Here is a 20,230-nt window from a genome sequence, read left to right as displayed (position 1 = left end):
GCATCCTCAAATACACATGGGCTACGCATGGGGAAGGCACCCACACCTACATAAAATCAGAATGGATACCAAGAGAAGGGGATCAATGCCCTTCTACCCAGGACTCCATCCCAAGTACTATGGGCATTTTAAAGTTTGGCATACTGCACCCCACCTCCCTAGCTGGCATCTCTGAAGAGTGACCTTTCATTTCTCCAGATGACCTGTGGCATTGATTTTCTACGTTTGTCAAATTTTCAATCATTCTACTTGTTAACTCATGTCCTACTATTGCTGTCATCTTTTTGCACTGCTATGCCTTCATTTCTCAAGGTACTTCAACACACGGCTATAGTGTTATCAGACTTTTACTGAAAGTTTGGGGTCGTGGAGGAGATTATAATGTAGTATAGAACTCAAAATCGAACTGTAGATGTCAATGCTGTTATCTGAAATTTCCCTGACCACTTTGCCTTGGGGACTCGTGATTTTAAAATATGTCTGCAAACTGATGCTTCTCCCTTCAAAAAGTAGAGCCTCAAAAACAAACAAGCAAACAAAGAACAAAAACATAAAGAAAAAACACAAAAAACAAACGAAAAGAAAAAAAAAAGAAAATGGAGCTTCACTGCCCTAACCTTGAATGTGGATTGGGAATTAGTGACTTGCTTTTAACAAATGATATGTGGCAGAAGTGAAGATATGTGACTTCTGAGGCTAGGTGGCAGAAGTGAAGATATGTGACTTCTGAGGCTAGGTCATAACAAAGTAAAGCTTCCACCTGGCACTCACACACTCTCTCTGCCTCTGTCTCTGTCTCTCCGTCCCTCCCTCTCCCATCACTCTGGGAGAAGCCAGCTGCCATGTCATGAAGACACTCAGCATCCCTGGGGAAGTCCCACATGAGAAGGAACTGAGACGTTCCACCGACAGACAGCATCAATTTGCCAGCCATGCAACTATGCCAACTTAGAAGTAGATACTTTAGTGCCAGTTAAGACTTCAGATGACTAGAACCCCAGCTGACATCTTATTGCAACCTCACGAGAGACCCTGACCCAAGCTGCTTCTAGTTTTCTGACCCATGGAAACTGGGAGAGATAATTTGTGGGGGTTTTGGGGGGCAGAGTGGGGGAAAGTAATTAGGTTTATTTATTTGTTTGTTGATTTATTTATTTTTAATGGCAGTACTGAGGATTGAGCCCAGGACCTCATTCATGCTAAGCATGCACTCTACCACTGAGCTATATCCTTCCCCCTGGGAGAGATAATTTGTTATGCAACTGTAGACAAATAATACAGGGACTCTCTCGTGGGCCATTCTCTTCAGTCTCACCTGCCACTACCTGTGTGGGTCCCTCATCTTTCTTTTATCTCTTTTTCTTTTTTCTTTACTAGAACTCCCCAAATCCAGTCTCTAGAGGGAATGCTCAAAATTCCTGTATTTTATTATGCAGAGTAATTGAAGTCTTCTTGGTCTAAACCTCACCCATCTAGACTAAGCCCAGGGGATCCCATTTTCCCTAACCAAGCATACTCATTATGGTCCCCAAACCTAGATATTTTGTCTTCCTACCAGGCCAGCTGGTACCAGGTCAACTCAAACAGCTGCTAGCTCTTTTGTTTTTCCAACAAATGCCAGCGTTTAAAACAATTAGTCTTGCCCTAATAGAAGTAAGCATGAGCAAAGTGCTACAAGAGCAGAGAAGAAGCACCTAAGCACCTGACTAGGGGAGCTCATAGAGAGGTCACATTTGAGCTGAGTTTTGAAGGATAAGTAGGAGTTTATTGGTAGAGAAGTGAAAGAATGTCATTCATGCAGAAGTAATAACAAGCACAAAGGCTCAGAGGTGGGAAAAGGCATAATTCTGAGAACTGTAAATATGTCAGGGTGGTGTGTGAGAATACCTGTTGAGGAGCCTGGATGGTGTTGGGTCTAGATTGTATCAGCGGTGTGAGTCACATGTATCAGTTAGGAGACTACAGGTAACAGAATCCCCTGATTAAACTGACTTAAAAATAAGAACAATAATGAATTTAGTATCTCAAATAATAAATCCATAAGAACGGCTGTTCCATGTTGATTAACTTCGCAGCTTAATGATATTATCAAGGACCCAGGTTTTTTCTATATTTCTATTCTGTTATTCCCAGATTTGTCACCCCTCTCCCCGTGGTTGTAAGATGGTTACAGCAGCTCCAGGTATCCTTAAGATTACTTCTGGAGGTAGAAGAGGGGCCTTCTCTTCTCTGTCTCATTATATAAACTTTTTTTTATTGACATGCTCTTTTTAAGATGGAGAAAACCTTTCCCAGAAATGTTTTCCCTCCTCTTCCCACTCCTCCCAGCAGTTGACTTCCCTTTGGTATCACTGGCTTGGACTGCATCATATGTCCAGGCTCAATATTTGGTAAGGGAATAGGCCACCATGATTGACTTAGACCAGTCACTGTTTACTCCCTAGGGCTGAGGCTGGAGCTTAGCACTCTTTAAGCACATGTCCAAGCATAGCAGTGTGTTTACTAGAATAAAACTGGGATTCTGTAAACAAGGTGGAAGATAAATTGTTGGGTTTTTGGGTAGGCAGCAGCAGAATCTGCCACACCATGCCAAGGAATTTGGACTATATCCCATTGGGCTGTGAAACCACAGAAGGATTTTAAAACAGGAAATAGCATGATTATATTTCACTATGTCAAACAGAGGCGTACTCAGGAGGGGCGTGGGTCTGGAGGCAGGGCCACCAGTTGGAAGATTTTGTCAGAAGATATTAGGATTTTAGGCACTTGAATTAAGAACACCTAGTGACTAACTGGATGGAATGGGAAAGGAAGGAGAGGGAATAGATTCAAGAATGACTTGCAGATTTCTGCCTGGGTGAATCACAGGATATTTCATCAAAGCTGGGAATATGAATGGAGGAGGTTTGAGTGGATATGGTGAAAGTGGAGAAACAGTGAGTTTGGTCTTGGAAAATGAGGTACCTACAAGATACAATAAGAGAGATCAGTAAACTTGGAAGAGGGAGTGAAGACCACATTAAGCCCCGTTAGAGGCTATGGCAGGATGGAATGTGGAAGGAGAACTGATGGGGAGAAATAAAGCCATGCAGACAACTAACACCTAGAGTGGTACTGGTTTGACCAGTTTTGCTCAGGGCTGGGAAGAGTCAAGGGCTTCTTGAGAAAATTGCAAATGTGATTGTAGACAAGTTTTAAAAAGCAGTTAAAAACCTGTTTTGAAATATGGATTTCTGTAATTTGTTTCAACATGTTGAATTACAACAAATGAGATGGAGAAATGATCTCAACCCATTTTTTGGCCTCCTGACTGGAAACCTCAGAACTCAGCCCTGTAAGCTGTTAATCAGATAAGCACTACAGGCTTCTGTAAAAAATCATGCTTTACAAAAGCCTGAGGCCTTATGGACTTTTGAAGGAAGTATTGCCCAAACCAGAAGGGACAAAGAAAGCATAATAAGAAAGTGTTGGGATTAAAATACAGATTTCTTTTCTGTTTTATAACAGTAGTTATGTAAATTAGATGTTTCAAAGCACCTTCAAGTTCTAAATTAATATAGTTTGTAAATCATGTGAATTAAGTACTGTTTAAAACATACATAGGAATTTTATTCCCACTGAAAAACACTCATTTAGTGGAACACTGGAGTTTGAAATATATATAGATTAGACTTAGAAATGCACAATTGGCAGGCAACTTCAAAAAAAATTCCAAAACATTTCTTGAGTTTTTTCCATGTCTGCCTTGTTCCAGGTACTGAACTGGGCTCTGGAATAATAAAAACACCTGATATTTGTATATTTGTGTGGTTAACCCTAACTTTATGCAACTGTTCTACTCAATGTGGTTTCTGGTGACCTGGATAAAACATAACACTTGAAGCAGAGTAGGGATTGAGGGAAAGAGCAGAGAATTGAGAATTGAAGGAGAAAAGCAAATTGGGAAACTCAGCCAGGCTGGGAGGGTAATGGAGGGAAAAAGCAAGTCATGAGAGACTGAATACAAACTGGCTAAAAATGGCCAGACCACATACGACAATTAGAACTCTACACCACAACCTCTGCAGAGATCTCATCCAGAACTCTGATGACTGGTCAATGACTGTCAGCTTCCCTGGTTTTCGCCCCTGCCCTTCCAACTCAGGACCAATAGGAGAAAGCCATATATACTCCCCCAAAACAATCACATAAGATGCCTTGCTTCTAGTTAGCCTGCCTCCAGCTTCCCTATGTCAATACTCTCAAATCAGTGCACATATGAAATCTTCCCTTTTTTGTTTTTCCACCTTAAGCTTTCCTACTCCCCTGACAGTCTTTAAGTCTGTGCCAGACGCCAAGTGATAGTGGCTGTCTTGTTTTGGCAGGCACAGAATAAATAACCTCTTTTTCTTCTCATCCGGGTCATTTATTTTCACGGTCATTCATTTACTTTTTTTTTTTTTTAAGTCATGTATTAGTTGTATTTTATGTGCCAGGCAGTGCCCATCCCTGCCTTCAAGGATACTCTATTGGGACAAACATTTATAAAACTATAATTGTAATTCAGTTTGGTAAGTGAAACAGTAGGCATCAGTAAAGGAGTGTAGGTCAAGGAAGGCTTTTAGGGGAGATGACCCTTAAGCCCAGTGATAAGGGATGAAGACTACCTGGCCTGGCAGAGGCAGGGAAGGCTATTCAAGGCAGGTGGAGGGCTGAAGGAGGCAAAATGAGCAAAGCCCAAGAGGGCGCAAACCACAGAGGTCCGTTGCTGGAGCATAAGGGAGGTGAGGAGCAGCAGAAGGTGCTGCGTGGGCAGGTCGTTCGTGGACGGCCGTGTGTGTGTGTGCGTGTGCGCGCGCGCGCCACGTTTGTAAGGACTTAGACTTTATCCTGTCCAAGCGGCTTCCTCTTGGAAATGAGAGAAGCAGCTGGTGTGAGCAAGATAGAAAAACAACATTCAGGAAACATTACCTTTGTATGTATTACTGTAAGGTCGGGGAGGCCAGGGACGCAGCAGCTCATAATGTCTGGCACACAGTAGACAGTCAATGAATGTTGAATGTATGGATATAAACACTTCCGTGTAGTCGTCATTATCCCCAATTTATGTTTTTATTTTGTTTTTTTCCTCACATGGGATAAGGCAATGAATCGCTTTGGGAGGCTGTGGGGAAGGTTTGAGGTGGGAGAACTGCCATTCTGGTGGGCAAGGTTTGTGGGCACAAAACCTCCAGTTGGCTGTAGGCAAGGTATTCACTTCTGTCGCGGATACCCCCAGACCCACCCACTAGAACGGCTCTGTCCTGGAAGCAGCTAGAAGAGAACTCACGCCGCCGAGAGGGCAGCGGCTGCAGAGCACCCCGAGGAGGCCGGGAACCGCTCACCTGTGAAAACATTGCCGGCCCCTCTAGGCGGAGCCAGGCCACAACGCCCTTCCGGATTGGACGCTCTCGAAATCCCGGGGCGGGCATTAAGGCCGAGTGCTCTTGGGGATTGGCCATCCTGACAAATGGACGTGCGGCCGACGGAGTTGGTTTCCCCGCGGCTCCAGCGGGGTGGAGGGCGGGCCCCTTTCTCGGTCCCCTGTCAGTCATTGGCTCCCTGCGGTTTCCTTGGGGACGTGGCGCCGCCGGCGGCTCAGGCCTCCTTCCGGCTGGGTTAGAAGCCGCGGAAAGCACCTTCGGACCCAGCAGAGCGGTGCTGAGGGAGCCGGCGGGCTTCTCGACCCGTGAGTGTGAGCAATGGAGGGCTGCGGGGCAGGGAGGGGCAGGGAGGGAAAGCAGGGACCCCCATCCCCACCACTTCTGACGGCGAGTTTCTCGAGGTTGCCGCTGGCCCTCTAGAACGTCCGGCTCCCGGGGAGTCCGGGTGGGATTCACTGGGCCCCAGGAATTAGAACGGATGGATCTGGAGGGGTCCCGGAGTGGGTGGCGCCGTGGGCTTCGCATGGTGTGAGGGGTCTAGTCTCGTGGGCACTGCTGGTGGTGAGCCTGAAACTCACCCAACTCTTTACAGGCTGCAGACTTAGGAGATGCCTGGGACAAGGAGACCACCTTCTCAGGGCAAAAGGAAAAGGAGGTGACAGGCACTGAGACCACTGAAGGGAACCCATGGCTAGGTAAGGTTGTACACTTTATCCTCAGCGGGGGGTTAATTGGGAGAGTGGCAGGCAGGTTGAGGGGCCTTGTGAGGTTGTTACAAGTGAGGCTTTTTTCTAGGACTACATCTGGACTTTGCAGCCTGGTCAGTTGGATTCAAAGAAGATCAAAGTTGCATTCAAAGTCAGATGCAGTGGTTTATAGCCCATAGCCCCGGGGTGATAGATAAGAATGCTAGCTCAGCTCTGAGAAGTGCTAGATTGCAATGTTCTTTCAAATTTCCATTTGGGTTAGGCTAGGTGCCCCTTGAGATTAAACGAAGAAAAAAAATTTTTTCTAATGAACTTTGAATACAGACTGAGATCCTTATGAATCAATATGGAAAGTGAACTGCACAGTTAAATATGCTTATCCATATGTTATAATACTTTCAGACTTTCAGAAAAGATTAATGTGAATCTGTGGATCAACATGTACCAAATGAGACAGTTGTTGTCAAGTAGAGTAAGTGAAAGATGCAGAACAGTAGGTATGGTGTAAAACCGAAAGGATGGAGACACACACACACACACACAGATATATTACCATATGTGATATTTATTTATGCTTGTGTATACATAGAATATCCCTGGAAAAAACACAGAAATTGGGAAACAATGGTTGCCTCTGAGAGGGAAATGATAGGGTTAGGGCACAAGACTCACTTTCCACTATATATCCTTTAGACTGTTTGATTTTTTTTTTTTTTTTTACTGTATGCATATGTTACCTATTAAAATATTTTTTAAAAATCAGTTGAATAAGTTTTCTGACTAGCCAGTTTTTTTTTTTTCCAGCATTCTTGGTGGGAATGTTGTAGTTGCTCTGATTCCTCATTGTTATGAGGTTGTACAGGGAGACTGGTGACCTTTTCATTAATACGAGATTAGTTCTTTGAATTGTGCCCCAAAGTGCAGACTTTGGGAAAAGAGCAGATAAGACATTTTTTTTTTTTTAAAGCCCAGTATTTTATCCTTGTTTTTTGTGGGGAGGGGTGGTAATTAGGTTTATTTACTTATTTATTATTATTTTCTTAATGGATGTACTGTGATTGAACTCAGGACCTGATGCATGCTAAGCACACAATATACAACTGAGCCATACCCTTCCTACCTCAGATGAGGCTTTTTAAAAATTTATATAGTTGAAACACCATGAATCATATGGGCCCTTTTCTAAAATTTGGGACTAAACGAACATTTAGACTTCTGGTCGCAAGAGTTTTTGCCTTTATTAGGAAGGGCTTTAATCCCATTTAAAAACCATTTTTTAGCACTCAGTTGTAGACATTTTTCTTACTAATGTTTGTCTCATTTCAGGATCAGTTTTTCCTACCTCTGCCCAGCCTCCTGGTACTTCACTGTGCCCACAGTGAGCCCATTTCCCCGTCAGCGGGTGGCATTCCTAGGACTCTTTTTGATATCCTGTCTCCTTTTACTTATGTTAATCATGGACTTTCGACATTGGGGTGCTTCATTACCACAAGATAGGCAATATGAAAGGTGAGTCAGCTCTGTATTGGTTTCATCAGTTTTGGCGTTGAAGTCATGTTTTGATAAGCTGTTTAACACACTACTACTTTTGACTCTTTTGGGGCAATACTGCACTTTTATTAGTATAACTGCATGCCACTTATTACATAAAGAGGATCAATGTTCAGATTTGATTCAGGAATGCTGGTGTTGCATTTTAACCATGAAAGGAATCTTTTTATTTTCTTGTTTTGGTGGGCTGACTAAATGTTTAGGATTGTTATGTACTCTTGATGAATTGACTCTTTCATCATTATTGAATCACTCTATCCTTGATTATATTCTTTGCTCTGAAATCTACTAGTCTGATATTAATATAGTAACTTCAACTTTCTTGTGATTAGTGTTAGCATGGTAGATGTTTTTCCACCCTTTTAGTTTTAGCCTATTCGTGTCTTTTTATATTTAAAGTGGGCTTCTCGTAGGCAGAGTTTAGTTGAATCTTGCTTTTTACCCAGTCTGACAATGTCTGCATTTTATTAGGCTGTTCGGACTATTTACGTTTAATGTGATTATCAATTATGTTTAAATAGCCATCTGTCTTGCTGTTTTTCTGCTTGTCACATCTGTTCTTTGTTTATCTTTCCTCTTTTGGACAGAGTACATTTTTTGTGGTTCCATTTTTGCCTCCTTTGTTGACTTATTAGATATAACTTTTTTTTTTCCAGTGGTTGCTTTAAGGGTTAGGATTTATAGTATGCATCGTCAACTTATCATAGTCTGCCATCAAGGAATATCATCCCTCTTCACACGTAGTCTAAGAACCTAACAACAGTACGCTTTCTTTCTTCCCTTTCCCCTTGACATTGGTACTATTGTTATATTGGTTCTAAATATGTTATAAGCTCCCTCAGATGTTACTGTTTTTCCTTTAAATGTTCAATTATTTTTTTAAAGAGATTTTAAAAAATAAAAAAAAAGCTTGTATGTTTACCATTTCCAGGCCTCTGAATTCCTTTTTGTAGATTCGTATTTCTGTCTGGTATCATTTTCCTTTTGCCTAAAGAACTTCCTTTAACATTTCTAGTAATGTGAATCTGTGGTTGGTGAATTCTTTCTACTTTTATAAGACTGGAAAAGTCCTTATTTTACTTTCCCTTTAAAAGAAATGTTTACTGAGTGTAGAACTCTAGGTTGATCTTTTTTTTTTTTCTTTCATTACTTTGAAACTGTTGCTTCACTGTCTTCTGGCTTGAGTTCTTTCTTAGGAGAAATCTGCTGTCATTTGTTTGTTTTCTGTACATAATATGTCTTCCTCTGGCTGCTTTTAAGATTTTCTCTTCATCACTGGTTTTAAACAATTTGATTATGATGTACCTTGGTGTAATTTTCTTAATGATTCTTATGTTTGTGATTTGTTGATTTTAGGATCTGTGGATTTATAGTTTTTAATCAAACTTGAAAAATTTGTAACCATTATTTCTTCAGATATTTTTCTGTCCTCTCATACTTCTCCTTTGGTGTCTCCAGTGACACATATTGAACCATGTGACATTTCCTCACAGCTCACTGATACTGTATTCATTTTTTTGTCAGCCTTTTCTGTCTCTTTTTTTCTGGGTATTTTATATTGCTGTGCCTTCCAGTTCATTAGAATTTTCTTCTGTAGAGTCTAATTTTCTTCTGTAGAGTTAGTTCAGTGAGAGCTAAGTACTTTTTTTTATGGAAAATACATTTGAATTATTTGATATAGCCTTACCAGTTACATAGAAGGTCTATACTCCTTTGTAACAGTGATTCATTTTGCTTTTTTTTTTTTTAGATTAGTTTCTGATTTGGCTACAAAATAAAATGATGATATATTGTATTCATCATCTTCAACATGATTTTCTCTTCGTTGCTTCCCAGAAAGTGTCAGTTAGGAGGCTTTGGGCAGCAAATAATAGTCAGACTGACTTAAGTAATAAGAAAGTTTATTGGCTCACATAACGAGAAGTCCAGGGGTAGGAGGACCACAAGTTCAACACTGGCTGTCCTATTGGGAGCCTGTTTCAGTTGCCCACATTGTCAGCTCACTAGATGTTTGCATAGTAGCAGCCAGTAGCAGCCAGGGCCACATGCATCCTCACTCATGTTCTGTGGGACAGAAATGGGTCTTCCATGGTCTCTTAGAAAGATGAAGACCCTGGAAACCTCCAGCAACCTTTTCTTTGAATCTTTTTTGGTCAGAGTTGGGATGCATGCCTCCTCTCTTTATTATTTCTGGGTTTTTCAGTCCCCAGAATTTCTCATTTCCTATTCATTTTGCTCATCATTCATTCATTCATTCATTTGACAAAATTTACTGAGCAGGCACTGTGTGCTGAGTGATAATAGGAATCAGGTTGTGGAAACTTTGGTGCCTTTTCTTAAGAAGTTTGTGTTTTTAAGCTTTCCTTCTCTAGCAGCAGTATACCTTTGTATTTTTCTCTCTTCCTTTCTGAAGAGGAAACACTTAATTTAGATGACTGTAATTGTCAACAATTCGTCTTAAGTAGCCTGTTAACCAAAAACAGAGAGGGAGAGAGAGAGAAAAGCCCATTAGCTTTGGAAAACTAAACCCATAATTTGAATTTTTTAAATGCTTATTGAGATTTTCTGGACACACCTGAGCACAGTTTCCCACTGGAACATAACATGGTCTAATTACCATGTAGGTTAATATAGCTAGAGTAAATACAGGCAGCGAGTGGTGAGCTATACAGCAGGAGAGGTGGATCAGGCCGGGCCTGTTAAGCCATTTGGGAGGGTTTAGACATTATCTTAAGGGCAGAGGGAAGGCTTTGAAAGGCTTTAAAAAGTGTCATGGTCAGAATTGCTTTTTAAAGAAACCTCACTTTGGTGACATTGTGGAGAATGAATTGGAATACTCTAGTTGAGAGATAATGGTGGCCCAAAGTTGGATGACAGCAATGATGATGGAGAGAAGTAAATGCATTTGAGGGATGGGTGGGAGGTGGAGTGATCTGATAACTCTTGCCTACTACTGTGCTCAAGTGGCCTGAGCCAATAAATACTTCCATTGAATTAACTGAAACAAGTTATCCACAGAGCTAAGAAACAGACAGGCTGTACCTCTGTAGTGACCTTAACGAAGTCCTCACACTCTGTTGTGCTCCTGCTGACCGGCCAGCAGCCATACAGCCTAAGCTCCTTGTTCTTTAAAGAAAGGTTATGTGCACATGGCCACAAAGCACCATGTGTCATTAAATTTCACTGATGGCAGCTTCTATGAGTCATTTACAAAGCCAACATTTGTTGAAAGCTTGCCGTGTGCATGACACTGTGCTAGGCACTAGGGTACAAAGATGAATAAAATGTGGCCCATGAACTCATGGAGTTTGTAGCATAGTTAGGGAGGCAGATATGAAGGAATAGTTGTTTCCCAATGAGATAATAGTTAATGTACAGCTGTGTAGAATTGGGAACTGTATAAAGTCAAGAAACAGGAGTAAAGTTAGGAATCAAAAATTATATCAGAAGAGGACCATGAGTTAACAAATTTGGTATCACGGAGTTCATGTACTAAAAGCTTATATGCTTTACTGATAAGATAGGCTCTCACATAGGGCCTGTTTGCTTTTATTTTGCATACAGTTTTAATTAACTTAGTTCTCTTGTCTCAGAACACAGCAGATAACAAACAGCAAGTTAGAATGGTGGCAGTGGGAAGGGTGTGATCATTAGATGTGGGTACTCGGATGACAGTAGTTAATAATATACTGGCATCTTGACAGTGAGGCAGGAGAGAGGAAATGTACTAAAGGTAGACTTAATTCAACATTTCTACAGACCATTTCTATAGTGGTAAACAGCCCTACAAATTTTGTTAAAACTATTTTATTACACAGTCTAATTATTTATGTTAACAATGACCGTGTGTCAGTGGTTTTCAACTTTTAATTACTTGGCGACCTTTAAAAAATGCAAATAATTGGACCCCTTCTCAAGGTGATTTTAATATACAGCCTAAGTTGAGAATTGTTGCTTTACGGTTCAATTATATTTATTTGGGAAGGAGGTATTGTGGTAGAGAGGAAAGAGGATTGATTTTAGATCTAATTAGCCCATCATTTACTAGTTGAGTGATCTTGGACAGGTGCTGTATTCTGGAATCTCATTTTCTTTATATATAAAGTGGAGGTAAAAGTGCTCGTCTTGTAGTCTTCTCGTTTGGATTGAAAGAGAAAAGCATTTAGGACTGCCTGATGCATCACTGATGTTAGCCTTATTAGTATTATTTGAAATAATCTTGATTTCTCTGTTCTCTAAATCTGTTTTCTGCCCTGAAAATATACAATGAAGATAATGGGCAACATTATCTCCCTTTAAAACTTTTCTTCCAGAATTTCTCTTTTTGGGGCAGCTGTTACTGCTTAGGCACTGGTAAACACTAGCTGATGATAAAATGATTAAGCAGATAATTAGGAATTGATGGAAACACATAAGTTCAACAGTTTATAAGAAATTAGGACAGGTGCTTGTGGCTATGATCTTTACATTACATACATTTAAATATAGTCGTATATTTTTCCAACTTAAATTGTTCCTAATTCACATGGTAAAATTATATCAGTATTTTATATTGAAAGAAATATTGTAATTTGAATATTTTTCAGTCATTGGTGGAACCTAGCATATCACTTCTGAGGTGATGTGACCCAGGATTTTAGAGGCCTGCATGGGGATTGTCCCTCACTAGTTTCAAAACTGAAGAGTTGTATTGCAAACATGTACCAACATTGCTTCTGGAAAGAGAAAGCAGGAGGTTTGCAACAGAACTAGAATTTAGGAAAAGGTAAATTTAGAGATTGATAGTTGTCAGTAAAGATAGAATACAGAACTGTTTTTCGATTTATATTTCTAAAACAGACTTTATGTTTTTTAATTTTTTTTAATTTTATTTTTTAGGGGGAGAGGTAATTAGGTTTTTATTTACTTATGTATTTATTTTTTAAATGGAGGTACTGGGGATTGAACCCAGGACCCCATGCATGCTAAGCACACACTCTACCACTGAGCTATACCCTCCCCTAGACTTTATTTTTTAGAGCAGTTGTAGTTTCACAGCTAAATTGAGCAGAAAGTACAAAGAGGTTTCCCATGTAACCCTTGCCTTCCCCTTACATGCACAGCAAAGCTATTTTTAAGAATAATTTTTGTTAGATGTGTTTTGGCCAACTATTTATCTAGCATGTGCCATATAAGATGTGCTACAACAACTTCATCAGACTTAAAATGTAATTTACATCTTTATTCATTCACCTATTCACTTATTCAGCAAATGTTATTGTCTATACTGTGGTATCCAGTAGGGTAGCCACTACCCATAGTGACTACTTTAATTTAATAAAAATAAAATAAAATAAAAAGTTCAGTTCCTTGTTTGCACTTGTCACATTTCAAGTGTTCACTGGCCACATGTGGCTAGTAGCTATCGTATTGGACAGTGCAGATGGGGAATACGTCCATCATATCAGAAAATTCTGCTGGAAAGTACTAGCCCTGCATGCTGGGCAAATTGTTATAATTTATTAATAATTTTTAGTATAAGGGGTACTTTTATCATGTATACATATATTATGCACGACGAACAGTAAACTGTTTTTAAATGTTCTGTACATTCAGTACATTTCTTTTTCACCTTAATGCTTAATATTGTTCACTTTTTGGTAGCCTCACTACTGTCTTCATTAGTGGGGAAATTTTTGTCTAGTTGATTTACTGTTCTGAAGAATGTTCTTGGTAGCTATTGAGAGGTGGTGCCTTCATGTTCCTTTGCCATCTGGGAATAACTGAATGAGAACTTCTGTGTTAGCAGCCAGCTCAGTACTGGCCTTTCCTAGGAGTTTTAATTTCTGTTTAAAGCAAGTAAAAAAGAGGCATTACTTATGGTTAGAAAAAAAAATGATAAGCTAGGGTATGCTGATGAAGTTAAAGGTTCTTATGTACAATAGAACAATTCAGGGGTTTTGCTGGTGAAATTGAAGGCATTTATTTGCATTTATTCATTTATTTGCTTACTCATCCTTAATGGTATTTATAGTGTTTATAAGCAGAGCTTTAAATTATAAATATTCCTGACTGCTCTGGTTAATCTTGTTAGGAGATAAGCAATAACCTTACAAGATGCTTTTCTGGGGATATATTGCTGTCATCAGTCATGCACAGCTACTTTGGCTATAATGTCATTATATTTGGTTTTGAGCCTTGAACAGAGTTGGAATATGATGACATTCAGCAAAGAGCTGGTAGCTCCATGCTGATGGGTGTCACTTTAATGGACTTTTGGCATATTACTGAGTTCTACTTAAACTCTAGAAGTGTTATTATTAGTGCTGATTATGTAAGCTAGGTAATAGTTTGGTCAGTTATTGCTCTAATGCTGTTAATGTTTTGGGATAATGGCAGTGAAAAGCCATTGTCTTCCATTTCTACCTTGGGTGATGTATATGTGGGCAGCTTTCTTTTTATTGACTCAGCAGTGACAAGAGGGAAATCATGTTACTCAAACTGAGAAAGAGGGTATGTGGGGTGTTGGTTGGGGAGCAAGTGCATGTGATGATGAATCAGATTTCTCCTGGGAAGGTGGATGTGAGGAATTCCAAAGCTTCTGGAACTTTTCTCTTGGGTCTTAGGTCCTCTTAGTGCAGCATCAGCAAAGCATGAGGTCCAGCAATGCAAATAATTGACCATGATGGCTAAGGCCAGGACTGCAAATCACAAATGAAAACATCCAAGACAGGACCAGTGATCCATCCATATTAGGAGCCGAGACAGAGGAAGACAGAACTTCAGGTGACCTCATTAGGTTGTAAGAGGTCAGAATTCCAGAAAGAAGTGATACTATTTCTTCCCAAAGGGAAAAGTTGTTCTTCAGTTACTCATCTATATACAAGACAAGAAATATGGAGACTTTCTGCTGTCTACAGCAACTGTTCAAAGATTCAAATGGGAAGTGTAACGTAAATGCCATCTGGTCCTATCTCTCTCCCTTGTGTTCTGATGTCAGCTGACTTTTTTCTGCCAATGCATACATGGAGACTTCTAAGAGAAGAGAAAGAAAAGTTGAGTTGCACCCAGATAAGAACTGTAAAGTTTCTTATCTTGACAGGAACCAAAGAGGATAACGGGATGCTTTGGAAAGCCATTGAAGTTTTCTAAGGAAATTGATGAGCAGTTGATTTTGAGTATAGTTGTACCAAGCCATAGAGGAGTTTATTAACAAACCAACAGCTTCATATTGGGAGCTCTGGGACCAAGGCAATCAGTATTGATTGATACATATTGGAGAAATGTGAGGAACATTTTGACAATATCAAGGTACTGCAGATAAAGTACTTTTGAGAAACTGATAGTCTCAATGGAGAGGAGGAGCAAAAAAATATGAAAGAAATCTTAGGGGTTGATACTGAAATATAAGTAAACTGCTTAGGCAGAATAATGACTCTACATTTTAGAACAGAAGGAGGAGGTCTTTTCAGATCATTGTAGGTATTACAAGAGTCAGCATTGTTGAGTGGAGACTTCTCAAGAATTGGGAATCCATGTCAAAGAAGGGAGAACGGAAGGATTAGGTAGAGAAGCAGACAGATGTTAGAAAGAAAGAAGGTCACTTTAGAGCAATGGTTCTCAAAGTGTTTACTGACCCTTGGGAGTCTCTTCCCTTTCAGGGGTCTCTGAGGCCAAAACTATTTTGATAATGATACTAAGATGTTGTTTGCCCTTTTAAAAAATTGTGTTAAAAAACACGTAACACAATTTACCATCTTAACTATTTTTAAGTGTATAGTTCAGGAATGTTAAGTATATTCATGTTATGTGACCAATCTTTTTCATCTTGCAAATCTGAAACTCTGCACCCGTTAGACAACAACCTCTAATTTTTTCCCCTCCCCCCAGCCTCTGGTAACTACTGTTCTTCTTTCTGTTCCTGTGAATTTTCTTATTTTATATGCCTCATATAAGTGAAATCATGTAGTAGTTTTCTTTTTGTTTGTTCTTATTCTTCTGGCTTTTTACCCTTAGCATAATATTCTCAAGGTTCATCCATGTTGTGGCATATGATAGGATTTCCTTCTTTTTTTAATGTTGAATAACATTCCATTATATGTATATACCACATTTTGTTTATCCATTCATCTATCATAGACATTTTGAGTAGCTTCTATCTTTTGACTGTGGTGATATCATTTGCCTTTTTCATTGAGTTGACGTTTACACCAAATGTCACTAAAAACAAATTGTACTTGTAGTTATGGTAGTCTTCATTGTCACACAATTGCAATGGAAAGAAGTTTATTTCCACTTAAGAGTATCTTTTAATATTCTATGTGACAAAACATGCATTAAGCATTTCTGTTGCATGCTGAAGATGTCTCAAGGAAAAGCACTTAGGCAGTTGTTTGAGTTATGAGCTGAACCCAGCTGCTTTTCTCATGGAATACTGTTTTTACTTGAAAGAATGACGACCAGAAAAACTGTGGATTTCCGAGTTGGATATTTCATAGATATTTTCTTGAAAATGAGTGAAATGAAAACCTGTCACTTGAAGGAAAACAACTGCCAGTATTTATTGCCAATGATAAAATTTGAACTTCTGAGTGAAAATCAGAAGTTTGGAAAATTTATATCTGCCACTATGAGTCTGATAGCTTCCCAATACTTAAAAAGACTTTTTTGGTAAGGTTGGTAATCATATTAGTGAAAGTGTGTGGTTTTTGGTAGAATGAAATGTGTCAACATCAAGAATATTTGCATAGCTCAGTGAACCTGTATTTTCCAGTATATGATATGACAGCATCATGCATGGGTTAAAGCAATTCAAACTGAAAGACCAGTGGATTTGGGGTGGGAGTAGTTAGGTTTATTTATTTGTTTGTTTTAATGGAGGTACTGGGGATTGAACCCAGGACCTCATGCGTGCCAAGGACTGTACTCTGCCAGTGAACTATACCCTCCCCCTTTAATGTTACAGAGTATGAAACGTTCTTAGATAGGGTTTAGATTCCACATTGCAACTAACCTTTAAGAAACTCCACTTGAGTTTTAGTGTAGTATCAAAAAAAAAAAAAGAATATCTAATGTACTGGGAAAAGTTATTCATTAAGCAGGAGAGGATGGGATCCAGAATCTTGTCAAAGAGAGGTAGAAAGAGTGGTTTTCGGAGAAGGAAGGTAGATAAATGTCTATAAAGTAGAAAGGTTGCTGATGGGAAATGAAGTCACTTCGGGCTGGAGATGGATTATCTTGCCTATTCCTTTTCTGTGTGGCATCCAGAAGTCTGCCCAGCTTTCATATGATAGAATTGAGCTGTTATAAGTTGATTGGTGGATTGTGAGCCCATTTCAGCCCAGTAATTTGATTAGAATGGGAAAGTTAGTGTATAACAGGTTTTTACCACATGCTTTATTTCCCGCAACTCACTCTCATATCAGATTCAGAAAAAAGTTCTACCTGGCCCTATCCTGTGCAATAATCTATAGCATTATATTGAAGCTCAAATGCACGATCTCTTTTTAAAAAGATTCATTTTGCATTGTAGAATAAGAAAGGGACTTGGCTCTACTTTTTAATGTCAAAACTGTTTCTACATGTTCTTTTCAACAAGTTTGCTTTTCTGTCCAAAGTAAGGAACTTTGTGGTCTGTGTAGCAGTGTGAAATCACCAGTAAACACAGGCTAGATTGTTCTGAGGGGTATGTATGACACTTAGCTCACTGTGCTGATCAGAGGTGGATTTACTGTGAAGCTAATGTTACCTACAGTTCAAGGCCCCTCACTTGCATGGACCCCTTTTGTATTTATAATGTTGAATCTTTTGTTTAAAAGAACCTCTATCCCTGTTATATTAATTTCAGGTTTCACAAAACGTAGTTGTGAAGGGTTCAGTGTAAGGGTGCTATCCCTGGTCTTGGGGATCTGGAAGTTAGCTATAAACACAGTGTTTGATGAATAGGCAAATACCTTATAAGGAGAAGGGAGTTTAGCTATAATACTTGAAAAAATTCACAGCATTGCTTTCTGAGCATTTATTCAATTATTGGCTCAACCTATAGTGATATTTATTCAAATTCAAAAGAATTTATAAAACAAAAATTTAATCTATCACACAATATATATTAACACCAAGAAAGAGCTCTCCTTTTCTGTATAAAAAGCCAAAAGCCATTCTCACTGGGCTCCTCTTCAAATGAAGCCTTTGAAGAGGCATCCTCGGTGATGTTTGTGCTTTTCAGACCCTCAGGCTCTGAGTAAATATCAAACTTTAATATTTGTTAAAAGCTCAGCACTCAGAAGCATTTTACCACCTCTTAGCCTTCTTTTCTTTCTGAATGTTTCAGCCCTTTTCTCCAGAGAATCTTCTACGTATTGGTTCTCCCCGTGGTTATCAACGTAACAGTAAGAGCAGAGGCAGCAGCATGGCACTGTGCTAACTGCTCCGCGCGTGCTGCCTCTCCGAGGGGCGCTGCCTCTCTGAGGGTATGACTCCTGCCCATCCTTATTTCACAGATGAGGAGACAGCCCAAGAGGAGTTAAGTAATTTGCTGAAGGTTACACAGCGTAGAAGGTGCTAGAGCTGAGACTCACACCTTGGGGTTGATGGTAACATCTTTACTTGTCCGGTCTTCCTGCCGTCAGCCAGGTATCTTGGAATGAGAATCTGAGAAAATCCCAACACAAAGCACTAATGTCCTAGAGCCCAGAAGCTTTTTTAAACAGTGTAATGTTTTATTTTTTATATTTGGTGTTAGGTAGACAGGCATTGTTTTATTGTTATTTATACTTATTTTCTAAATATTCTTTTTATAACTGCAAAAAAGGAGTAATTGTTGTATTTATGGAATAGATTTTTTATTAAAACAATTCTAGTGACATAAAATGTGAAGCAAAAAGCCCATAAATACCACCACCCAGAAATGCACAGTAAGTGATAATCATCCCACAGTATTCCTTATGTGTAATATGCAGAAAGGATAGATAAATAGAAAAGAAATTATTAGGATTGTTTTAGTTATCTAGTGTGCATAGCATACCACCCCCAATGTAGTGGCTCAGTATTTACCCAGACCTACAAGTCCTTTAATGCTTGGCAAAAGATTTGCTATCTCAGCTGGTTTCAGAACTGCCTCCAAACTTGGAGGAGTCTTTTAGTTACCTAATTTCAGTGTAAGCCAGCTGTTGGCTCATACATCAGTAAATATGGTCAATACTGTTTCATTCCTTTGTTAGGATGTGTAGTCCCATGTGCCTGGCACATGTAGGCATTTACTGAAGACTCATGAACAAGTGAATTAAGTAGTGGTGCCATTCGTGGGCCTGGCTGCTTAGCACCAGTTTCTCTTTTTGCCCGGTTTAGGTATTTGGCTCGAGTAGGGGACCTTGAAGCTACTGACACTGAAGACCCAAATCTGAACTATGGACTTGTTGTGGACTGTGGCAGCAGCGGCTCCCGGATTTTTGTTTATTTCTGGCCAAGACATAATGGGAACCCCCATGACTTGCTGGACATCAAACAGATGAGAGACCGAAATAGCCAACCAGTGGTTAAAAAAATCAAGCCAGGTACTAACTGGAATATATTTTATCATCAATATCTACTTGTATCTACTACAGGAATGAGAGAGGAGAGAAGAGGAGAGGAAGAAAGAAAGCTACCCTTTTCTTGAGATTCTGGGTAATGGGAGGGATAGCTCATTTGTTGCTGCCCCACTCCTATCAAATAAATACATGTTTAGAGTCTTAAAAAGAACCTTACGGGGTATCAGTCCTCTGAATCTATGTGATCTCCTTTTTAAAGAATGTGTTTTATCTTACTTAAGGAATCTCTGCAATGGCAGACACTCCAGAACATGCCAGCGATTACCTTCGTCCTCTGCTGAGCTTTGCGGCTGCTCATGTGCCTGTGAGGAAGCACAAGGAGACCCCCCTTTACATCCTTTGCACAGCAGGCATGAGGCTTCTCCCTGAGAGGTGAGATGCAGGAGTGTGGGTGGCACAAGAGCTGAAAGTCCAGTTCATGCATTATTGTCTGTGGCGCCCTGGTCTGAAGGTGGGATGTGGGTACACCGCACAGAGTTGGCAGGTGGCACTCAAAGACTCCTTGCTCGAAATAGAGCAGAGCCACTCCTACACCCTGTTATTTCAGTCAGTTGTTCACACCTGCATGTCATTTGCTTCTTTGGGGTCACTGTCTATCTGACATGGCTTTGATTCTTAGTTTTGATTGAGGGTTGGGAGCAGTGGTGATGGAGACACATTTGGATCATGAGGCACCTAGAGGGGGAGCATAGTTTCAGAAGGGTAGTAGGAGGGTACCCGAGGGACTTAGTACCTAGGGGCTAGTAGGAGAGCTCTGGTAGGAATGGGGCTTTCTCTGTAACTTTGCCTGGCTCCCTGGTGATAGTTGGTGCTTCTTGCAAAGTTCAGTCTCCATTGCTTTAGACCAGTTTTTTCAGCCCCCGCCAGTCAAGTCTTTTCCACTTGACCTTGGCAGTTTAGCCTGGCTGCTTGCCACCTGATCCTCCTTCTTTCACTGAAAGAGGAAGAGGAAGAGCAAGAGGCAGCAGCTGTGCTTAGATCAGACCCCTCCTCATTTGTGGTT

At 40.0% G+C, this 20,230-nt stretch overlaps 1 protein-coding gene across 4 annotated transcripts in view; it reads left to right on the top strand.

Annotated features, from left to right (window-relative positions):
* ENTPD7 (ectonucleoside triphosphate diphosphohydrolase 7) overlaps window positions 1-20,230 on the top strand; it is a 109,286-nt gene that overhangs the window by 66,723 nt on the left and 22,333 nt on the right. Inside the window, exons 1-5 of one of the 4 annotated variants that reach the window (XM_010971065.3) lie at window positions 1,163-5,713; window positions 5,995-6,097; window positions 7,436-7,618; window positions 18,986-19,191; window positions 19,449-19,599. In XM_010971065.3, the coding sequence (XP_010969367.1) occupies window positions 6,090-6,097; window positions 7,436-7,618; window positions 18,986-19,191; window positions 19,449-19,599 (548 nt within the window). In that variant the 5' untranslated portion in view covers window positions 1,163-5,713; window positions 5,995-6,089. Of the gene's footprint in view, window positions 1-1,162; window positions 5,714-5,994; window positions 6,098-7,435; window positions 7,619-18,985; window positions 19,192-19,448; window positions 19,600-20,230 lie in introns of those variants that run through there. The other 3 variants (XM_010971064.3, XM_074373782.1, XM_074373783.1) reach the window with 3 other exon arrangements.

Source organism: Camelus bactrianus, chromosome 11 (assembly GCF_048773025.1).
Source record: "Camelus bactrianus isolate YW-2024 breed Bactrian camel chromosome 11, ASM4877302v1, whole genome shotgun sequence".
NCBI lineage: Eukaryota > Metazoa > Chordata > Mammalia > Artiodactyla > Camelidae > Camelus > Camelus bactrianus.
Note: the sequence above shows the minus strand (reverse complement) of the source record. Positions and strands in the feature narration are given on the sequence as shown.